At 42.1% G+C, this 9,975-nt stretch overlaps 1 protein-coding gene across 3 annotated transcripts; it reads left to right on the top strand.

Annotated features, from left to right (window-relative positions):
* The first annotated feature begins 1,804 nt into the window (after window positions 1–1,804).
* On the top strand, window positions 1,805–9,754 carry LOC112576017. 3 transcript variants are annotated; one of them, XM_025258212.1, is made up of 5 exons: window positions 1,805–2,522; window positions 5,141–5,346; window positions 6,333–6,788; window positions 7,301–7,653; window positions 8,187–9,754. In XM_025258212.1, the coding sequence occupies exons 2-5, from the start codon at window positions 5,312–5,314 to the stop codon at window positions 8,549–8,551; spliced, it is 1,209 nt and encodes a 402-aa protein (XP_025113997.1). In that variant the 5' UTR covers window positions 1,805–2,522; window positions 5,141–5,311; the 3' UTR covers window positions 8,552–9,754. The 3 variants fall into 3 exon arrangements, with proteins under 3 accessions (XP_025113997.1, XP_025113996.1, XP_025113998.1); XM_025258211.1 differs by lacking the exon at window positions 1,805–2,522 and adding an exon at window positions 3,609–3,740; XM_025258213.1 differs by lacking the exon at window positions 1,805–2,522 and adding an exon at window positions 3,615–3,740 and having other exon boundaries at window positions 5,210–5,346.
* Window positions 9,755–9,975: the final 221 nt, after the last annotated feature.

The following is a 9,975-nucleotide window of genomic DNA, read 5'->3' as shown; positions in this document are numbered from 1 at the left end:
ACAAGGCATATAAATGAGTTAAACATTACTCATCACAATAACTTTTTATAAATTGGATATCTTCTCAAGACATGCTTTTTATTGAGCAGCAAAGCCTGTTAAATTTAACGGCATTAGGATAATAAAAGTAAAATTTAGGAATTAATTTTTTCTTCGTTTGTGTAGAAATAACATACAAGAATGTAGTAAAGTTCGTCTCCAACATCACAAGTGTTACATATAGTACAGTGTCATTGCGAACTTGGCTATATTGCAAAACCATTCAGTCTGAATGGAAAATTATTATTTAAGGTTCTTAACTTAAATTTAAAACATATTACAAGTCTTTGTACGATAATAAAGTAATATTGTTTTAATAAAAAAGATGCTCTGTACATTCTGTAATTCCAATCTATACAAATACATTTCTCAGGTAATTCGGAGAACCATTTTTGGATATACATGTCAAATAAACATTATTGAATCATTTTAAAGCCAGTTCACTCTATGAACATCTGTAGGGGTCTCTTTTAATGTTTTTAAGTGAGCTCAGGAAAAGCCATTTTACTGTCTTGCTAGATGATGCTTTTTTAAATATTATAGTATTCTTCCGTGTTGCATTTTAAAACTTTATTTACGTGTACTTAGGCATGGTGCATTGTTTTTAAAGCTGATCCACTTTGATTCCATTTAATTCTTCCTGCTTGAACCCAACCCAAAGCGACAGCTTTGAAAGTCCAGGATGATTATCAGTCTTGAAAGCGCAAGTTGGTGACTAAAGACTTGAGTTCTGAGAGGAGACAACCATCAGTGATGTCTGGTCACCCCCAGTCACAACAGGTGAGAATAGGAGGATATTGTCTCTGTTGACAAACATGCTGTGTGCTGCAATGATGTTAGTGTAGTAATAACATTTACACTTCTTATTAGCTGAGAGTTTTGCCCCCAAGTCCAGTCTACTAGTCTGATCTCTACACGAACCTGGTGCTTACAGCATCTTGTGATCGGATAAATTGCTTTGTTTTGTCCTGAACTATCACAGTGGTCACAGTGCTACACAGTATTTCCACTTTGTCCAGAGGGAATACCATCATTTATTACTTTGTTTATTTTCCGGTGTGCACACATAGTAGTGAGCCCTGTATCAATGTTAACTCTTGGCTTCGGCATGTTGATGACATGACAGTAACTTGTCTGTTGGTCTTTAAAACTTCTAGTTTTTGTAATGACTGAATACATTTCCATTCAAGATACTATTTCCCAAAGTTGCAGTCTATACCCCACCCATTCACTTTCCCTTCTGGACACACAGGCCTGCAGACGTGATCATGGTTGTCAACCTCGTGACCTCGCGTTTCTGAACAGACATCCTATATCAATATATGACAACACCTCTTAGCAAATACTCTTAATTAATATATGGCCATACAAGTCCTAGTCGCTGTACCTATGACAACGGCAAAGTATCTTGACCAATCTCGCTGTCTGTGCTGTTGACAGCTTTCTCTCCCCTCAAAAAAAAAAAAAAAAAAAAAAAAAGGAGCAAAAGAAGCACATGTCTGCATCACTAGTTAATCACTCACCTATAGGCCAGTATAGTTTGGCCATGAGAACTGGGTGGTTTGTTGTTCTACACACTATAGACTCACGCAGTTGGACGATGTTTATACATCTATCATTTTATTAGAATAGTCTCTTAACTTCATTCAAATGTTCACCCAAACCAAATACAAATTTCAATATATTCGTGAACGCCATACAAATGAATTAACGAAGGAAGCGAAAACATGGTTTTGTTTCAAGGAATATAATTTCATTTCCAGACATTCTGGCTCCAGTGGGTTGAGGCCGCGTTCCCTGATCTCGACTCACGCGCCTACTTCCTGCCTCCTGTCTACTTCAAACGCGTGCCCATGACTAAACAGTCAGCTGCTGGTCAGGATGTTCTGATCCTTCAGTCAGCATCTGGACAGGCCGGTAAGTCAAGTGGACCAGCGACGACTTCCCCCAAAGCTGGAAAGAGCTCTCTCCCTCAGCCTCCTTGTGTTCAGGCCAGTGACGTCAGAGATGACGCAGCCATGCAGCGGTTACTCTTCTGTCTGCAGAAAATGACTGAACAGGAGAGAGAAGTGTTGGTTGGAATGAGTAATCTAAAGTTCGGACAGTACCTGGGGGAACCTTGTTACGCTGCTGCGGCTGCGCAGCTCCCCATACCCGCAAACCTTCATCCTGCTCTGCCACGAAACTGGAAACATGGAGACTTTGATGTTCTTCTTATTCACCGACATCACGGTTTTGTCGTCTGTGAGGTGAAGGCGTTTGGTGACAACACACAGGCACTGAACATGTCACAGCAGGATATAGACAATAACATTAGAAAGAAGCTGAAAGACGCCGTGTCACAGCTGGACAAGGCGGAGGCCATGTTGTCTCACCTGGTGCGACATCGCTCCCGGTCTGCGCATCACTAAGACCATCGCAGTCCCTAACCTTACGACTAGTCATGTACAACAGGCCATCTCTAGCGACCAGCGCAGACCTCGGTAAGTAGCCTCACAATGATCGCGCTCATGTTGCACGTTGGCGTTATGAAAAACTTGTTAAAAAGTGCAAAGGTCGGTAAGAACGCCATCTCAACATCTGGCCCCGTATGCATATAGTAGTAGAAGTAATGATGATGATGATGATGATAAGATAGATAAGATAAGAGATAAGAGAATATTTTATTGATCCCTAGAGGGCAATTCAGTTGCAGCTCGATAATATATATTAAACCCACAGGCAGTCGTGTTGCAGTCAATCATACCAGCTCGATTAAAGTCATACATGATCGCATGCACATCACATTCATAATCCATTCAAAAGTCTGACGGCTGAAGCAACAAAAGACAGCCGCAGTCGGTTTGTCCTGCATGCAGGCATACTATATCGGCGACCTGATGGGAGCTGGACAAGTTCACCCGACAGAGCATGCCTGTCATCACGAAGGATGGCAGACACTTTCAGAAGAGTCCTCCTGGTATACAGATCCTGAAGAGAACTCTGGGTGGATCCAACGATGATGTTGATTTGTATAGCGCTTTCCCCACCATTAAAGGTGGGCTCAAAGCGCTATTACTAAAAGGGGGAAAAACCCACACAAACACAAGAATAATGGATGCTGGACTAAAAACAATGTTTCAGTGTTTTTTTATCATAATTTACGCTCACTCTCCTCCCACCAGCACGGGTCTGTGAAGCTGATCAAGGGTCAGTATAACAATGTCTTGAATGTCAAGTGTAGGCAGTAAAAAAACAAAAACAAACAGATTCGTCGGAATATTGAATGTGAAGTTTGAGGACAACACAGGTGAGAGCAGAGCTCAGTCCTGGCTCTGAAGAAGCGAAGGCGACAGCAGTCAGTGGCACACAGGGAGTAAGATGCAGGATGACACAAACACACAAACAAACACATATCTTCACCAGATGTACACTACGTTCAGCAACATACGTGGTCACATGTGAGTAGGCGACAACAAACATCACAGGTGAGAAGACGTACATGCCACAGACGAGACAGGACAGCGAGGTCAGGCCAAGGGACATCACTCTCCATGTAGACCGAGTTCAGAGGTCAGCGCTACCGGTAACAAGTGGCGACAACGTCGACTGTTGAGACGAGGCTGTTTTGGGACACATCGTACCCGTTTGAGAATTTCGTTTTAGACAGAGAACATTCTGGCACTGACCGCTGAAGTGGCCTGCTGTCACCAGTCGGCAAGGTACACTAATATATTTTCACAACAAACTTTCAAGGTGTGTGGGGAGTTCACTGGTGTAGACAAATCAACGCATTTCCAAATCTAACTGGGTTTATACACAGCATCTTGATTCGAATTCAGGCTCCAACTGAGCAATAATAAATTATATATATATAATATTAATAATTGAATTTGTAAGGCGCATGCACATGTGTATATGTGTGCTTAATGCACTATACACAAAATATTACAAAACACCTACAGTCAAATACATGTGTGTGTGTGTGGAGATTAGATATATACATATGCAGATATGAGTGTGTGTGAATTATATATATTAAAACAAGGGTATATATAAGCAGGTATGACTGTGTGTGGGAGTTACGTATATACATAAGTGTGTGTGTGTGTGTGAGGAATTATATTACATACAGATATGAGAGTATGTGTGTGTGGGAGGTTTTTATATAAATATATATAAGAAGATATGAGTATGTGTTTGTGGGGTTATATATATATCTCAGCAGATATGAGTATGTGTGGGTTAGATCTATATAAGTGTGTGGTTTTATTTCTATATGTATATATGCAGATTTGAGTACATGAACTTAGTGCATGGAGGAAGATGTAAGGGATGAACAGAGTAGTGCTAGATTATGCAAGATATTTCTTCAAAAATTCTTAAAGAATAAGTTAAAAGTTAAAAATCAAATACCTGCAAATACAAAATTGGTTAAAAATGTCAAATGCTGTGCTTGTCTGTCCATGATAGGAACAGTTTGGTTAGCCTTGCCCACATGTTTATTTACTGAACATTTTAAACTTTTGCACATGTAATATAGTCGCAAGATACAACTTGCTGACCTTGAAGTTTATGACATGATTTTAACACCAAGCCCTAGTTTTTTCTGTTTCTTGTCCTTATCATCTTTATATTTTTCATGAAAATGGAGTGTAGAGCTGATCTGGAGCAATGATTTATTTTGCCAACATTTACAAAAAGTTCTGAAACGTCTTATGAATGTGTATTGCAATTATATATCATGCAATGAAAAATAACCTTCCCCTCCAGCCCTGTCCAAATGACCAATGACAGGTCTCACCCCTGCTAGTGAGGGCTGGGGAAATCCACCCCTCATCATTTAGTTTCGCGGTTTGCCAGCTACGTTGTCTTCTGTAACGATTCTAAACAATCTTCATCCGCATCTTCTCTTGGTGCACCCTAACCCTAACTCACATCTCCAACTGATTCCTTCTGTCTGACATGAATGCGAGGTTATTTAGTCTGCCATTAATACAAGGTTATCTAGACTGTTATAATAATATGCCAATACTTATGACTCCTGATTTCTCAACATATGACAGTTGTTTTGTTGGAAAGAGGTCGCTACATTTCTGTAGAGAACGTTGTTTTAATTCAGGACCTGTGTCGGTGTCTGGGAACAACAGACCCTGCTGACATCCCAGGTTTGTGTCTGTGCTCTGATCAGTTGTCTGACCCCAAGACCCCGTGGGACGTCACTAGTCATGTGCTGAGGGAACTGGGACATTGGTGGCAGCAACGTGTGGCTGGGGCTGGACCTGACAGTCGCATGACCGGTCTTGTTTACAAGACACTGGTAGCCAGGTGAGTACTGATCTTTGTATTATTTGGACCAGCGGTACTCAATTCTGTACAGGTGTTTATTAGCTCTGACGCAGGTAGCGGTACTCAGGTCCCTACAGGTGTGTGTATATTAGCTCAGATACAGGTAGTGACCTTTCTTAAACTACTTTCATTCTTAACCCTTTTTTTTTATATCACAGCTACTGTACTGTATTGTTGTACAGGTAAGTTTGATACCTGCCTTAGTACGAGCTTCTGTAAATGGCAATCAATAGTATGAACACATGCTTTAACTTTGTGAAATTCGGTGTTTGATTGACAGGTACTATTTGTGTCTGCTGATACTGTCCTTAGTTACTTTTGAGTGAAGCTGTGCGTGTTTTTACATGTATTTGCTACTATTGCCAGTCTGAAACGATAAGCAGTGGAAAAAATTATTTTTGTAAAATCATAGGATCTTGCACTTAATATATTACTAGAACTAGTATTTCTACTAATATAAATAAATGGTAGATTTTAAGAGTTAAGTAGCGTCAAATAAAATAAATAAAAATGTCAGTGTAATTATTAACGAACTACAGAAAGCTCAGCTTCAAGTAAGAATCTGCAAGTCTGTGTTTGTCATCTCTTCAATATTTTATTCTTATACCTGTTTATGCTTTAATTTCAATTGCTGACGATCAAGCTGTGCTTTATCATAATTTGGAAGGGTCGTTAACGGTAACCCATTATATAAACAGTGCAGTTCCATCTCTCTCTATTCTCCTACATTTTATTTTTTATGTTTATGTGTATTATTTATAAATAATTTTTTTATCCATTATACATGTCAATGCTTTGACTTCGAGCTCTAAAAATGAGACTGTATTTCATCCTACTTTGAAACGGTCGCTTACATAAATAGTTCAGTTTAGTTCTGTTTTAGCTCTCTCTTTATCTCGTGGGTGGAGTCGGCATAGAATGCGTGCGTTCGTGCGTGCTTTATTTTCCTGATTGATGTCAACCAGATTCTGCGGTCCGGCGACGACAGTGACTGTACCATGTATATGCATCCCCCGCCTGTCTATCAAGACCCTGGGTCAGGCCGTGTGGTGGACAGGAGAGTGCTATACTGCTGTAATCACACTCTTCCCGGAGCAAGTTCACCTGCTACACACGGCGCCTCCCACACTCTTTGTCACCGGACCGCCCGGTACAGGTAAAACTGTGGTGCTGCTGCTGATGGCCATACAGTGGCTGAGAGGTGGCTATCCTGTTCACGTAATGATGACGTGTAAGGAAAGTCGTGCAGCCTGTTTCATGCTGCACGATCTGCTGCTGAAGACGCATCCTACGTCGATCACGCAGCTTCGCCTCTTGCAGTACGATCTGACACCTCCAGCAGACATCAGCAGGATCTTAACCTACTTGTCAGAGGAGGCCAGCAAAGGGTCGTTGTACATCGTCGCTGATGAAGTGGCTTCGTAAGTTGTCAGGTGTATGATGTGAACACAACTAAGAGGCCGTAGTTAAGACACGAGTGCGAGTCGTTGACCTGAAGCATCACGAGGGACTCACGGACAAGGGTCTTATTTCCGAAGTTTTCTAGCGGATGTTATTTCACCCCTGGAGTGGTAGTTATTAGTCGGTGGCAAGGTGTCCTAGGAGAAAGAAACATGAAGTAGTGTCCGGATGTCTGGACGCCGCTTTATAACTTCGGAAACAAGACACTTCTCCTGTTGTTCCTCATTTAAACTCGGGGGTCAAAACCCTGAACATTTTAGTGACGGTCAACACCGAATGACTTGTAGTCCGCTTGATAAGGACGATGGTGGTTCTGTTCTCTGACACCAAGCATCGCGCGAGGTTTCAATGAGAAAACTGTTTATTTGTCACTGATGCATGTATCATCATAATCAGTTTAGCCACAAATACATCCAAATCACCGGTCAGTTAGAGTCGTCCCGTGTATCTGTAACTCTCATGTCTGTGACAGGCGAGATTTCAAGAGTTTTTGCGAAAAGCTGCCAGAGATCCCTAATCTCCATTTTTGGGCGGCAAGTGTTTACCATGGAGACGCACCAGCCGGCTGGCCAGTGGAAATTTTAACCAGACCCCTCCGCTCTCCACCGACCGTCGTCAGAGAAGTGGAGCAGGACCAAGAAATCTCCGAGTACAAAGATGTCGAGACATATGCTGGGAGTGATGTGCCCGACCACACAGACGGCCCGCCAATCAGACGACTGTATCACAGAGGTGAAGGACACTCAGTTGAGAGGTCAGTTGACTGTGCAACGTGCGGTCTTGAAGTCGCCAGTCTTCTGCTCAGTCTCCATGTTGGTCAACCCAGTAAGTGTTGTTGTGTAATGTAGCATAATTAGAGTGTAATTAGCATGTAATGCACTGTAACATTGTCATACAGCAATGTAGGGTACATTTACTGTAGATGTAACACGTGACATGTTATTAGTTTCAACTGTGTTAAAAAACCCAAATAAGTCAAGAGGTAAGAACAGCGACTGAAAGAAGTGTGTTAGTAGAGCTGATGAAGAGCGACATTATGTCTGTATAATGTGTCAACATGATGTCACTGTTTACTTTTGTCCAGTGTATGTCAATAACAAGATGTCTTCATGTATGTACAATGTGTCAACAACTTGACATCATTATGTCTGTACATTATGCCCATAGCATGATGTCATCATGTCTGTACAGTGTATGTCAATAACAAGATGTCATTGTTTATGTCTATACAGTATATGCTCACAGCATGATGTACAGATTAAATCATCATTCCGTGACGCATGACCATTGTCTGAACAGTTTAATTTATAACGGTTTACCCACGATGCTTGAGTCTCAGTTTGTGTTGTTGTTGGCAGTGAGGGTTGCACCATCTACAGCAGCTACTACAGTCGGCGCTCCTGACCCCACTCCCTGCCTGCAGTGGAAAGACGTGCTGGTGTTGTACTGGTATGACGTCAGTGACAGCTCGGGTGCAGTGACGGCCATGAGACAAGCGGGTATCCCGGTGCGGCTGATGAGGGTGGAAGACGCTGAGGACGTGGCTACGCGCAGCAGTGACGTGGTGTGGGTGGCGGACGGCGCTCTTGTTCGCGGTCTGGAGAGAAAAGTCGTCGTGTGTCTGGAGTATTCTGATGTTAATTTTGCTGGCCTCAGCTCTCTCCGACTTCACGCCATGTCCCGTTGCACATCACAACTTGTGATTATTTACCCCGAGGAGTAACCGCGGCACACGAATTCCATTCTTCCTCCGCCTGGTCTTCTGTTGAAAACGTTGCCAGCTCCTCACTCCTAATTAACGTTTACTAATTTAACTTCCATTCATCTGGGTTTTCTTCGACAGAGGATAAAACTCATACTTGACAAACCTAGCTTAATGCAGTGTTTTTACACTTAATTTGGCAAAGATGTGTCAGCAACATTCATCTTGCGTGTATCATCTCCTTCACACTTGCTTGATCCAGCTTTTGTTTTAATGCCTCCCTACCATTGCCGTATGTCTCATAGCCAGTATCATCATCTTCCCACAGGTAGTCCCGGTGACCCCATGATCTCTAAATCACTTGCAGTAACAATGAGGGTCGTTATCTCGTCAAATTCTCTGATGACACTGCGCTGTTCTCTGTTCTTAGTGGTCCAGCAGATACCCATTGTGTAACCCTGAATTTATTGTCTGGTGCGATGACAATTTCTTGGAACTTTATGTAAGACCAAAGAGATTGTCTTTGATTTCCGTCTGAATTCTCCACCAAGTCTCATTAGTGTCATCCACGACAAGGAGGTGGATGTTGTCCCTGCTTCTAAATAGCTGGGGACCATCTTACGAGACTTCGCTGGGATACCAACACAAGCTCACGTGAAGAAGGCTCAACAGCGCCTCCTCCTTGTCCGGAAACTGTTTTTCTCTGCCTCTCAACAATTTCTTATTTTTTACCGATTGCACATAGAGAGCGTGCTGTCCTCGTTTATCTGTTTTTACAACAGTTTATTAGTGAAGGAAAAGCGTGGCCCCATGGAATCTGGGCTCAAGGTTTGAAGTTAACTGTTCAAAGTTTAAGAAGATATTTTTAACGAGTACAAGCTCTACAAAATATGCACGCACTTGAAACCTAAGATCATTCTCTGTCCGCATGCTACAGTTAATCCTCTTCTGTTACAACAGCCATTCAGTGTCGCACGTCATTGTCACACACCATTGTCACCTCCACCCTCGTGCTGAAAGTGTATTCAAACTTGTATATCAAACAAAACCGCGGGTGCAAAATTGAAGTCCTCGCTCTTTCGCTCGTAGATGTATTCACGACTGCGAGCCGTTTGTCCATATCCCCGGTTTTGCTGTCACCAGGCGAATGAACTGAAAATGTTAAACATAGGTATCCTCGCTTATGAGTAAAGAAAGATCAGGATATACAAAGGACAATTAAAAAATGCAATTAAAAAAGTTTAAAAATTGAGTTGTGTTTATGTTTGTGTCATTTACGCTGTTCATCCTTCTCTCTTTTACCTCCATGTTTGTGGCTTATTTAAAGTATCTAGCGGTGTGGCGCCAGATTCTCTCGGTGTGTATGAGGATGTCAGGTTGTAGGAGGTCCTGCCATAACTCGGCTGTTATGTGAAGCAACGGTTACAGTCACGTGCAGCTGTACA

This window comes from Pomacea canaliculata, linkage group LG11 (assembly GCF_003073045.1).
Source record: "Pomacea canaliculata isolate SZHN2017 linkage group LG11, ASM307304v1, whole genome shotgun sequence".
Lineage (NCBI taxonomy): Eukaryota > Metazoa > Mollusca > Gastropoda > Architaenioglossa > Ampullariidae > Pomacea > Pomacea canaliculata.
This window is presented reverse-complemented; position numbering and strand designations above follow the sequence as displayed.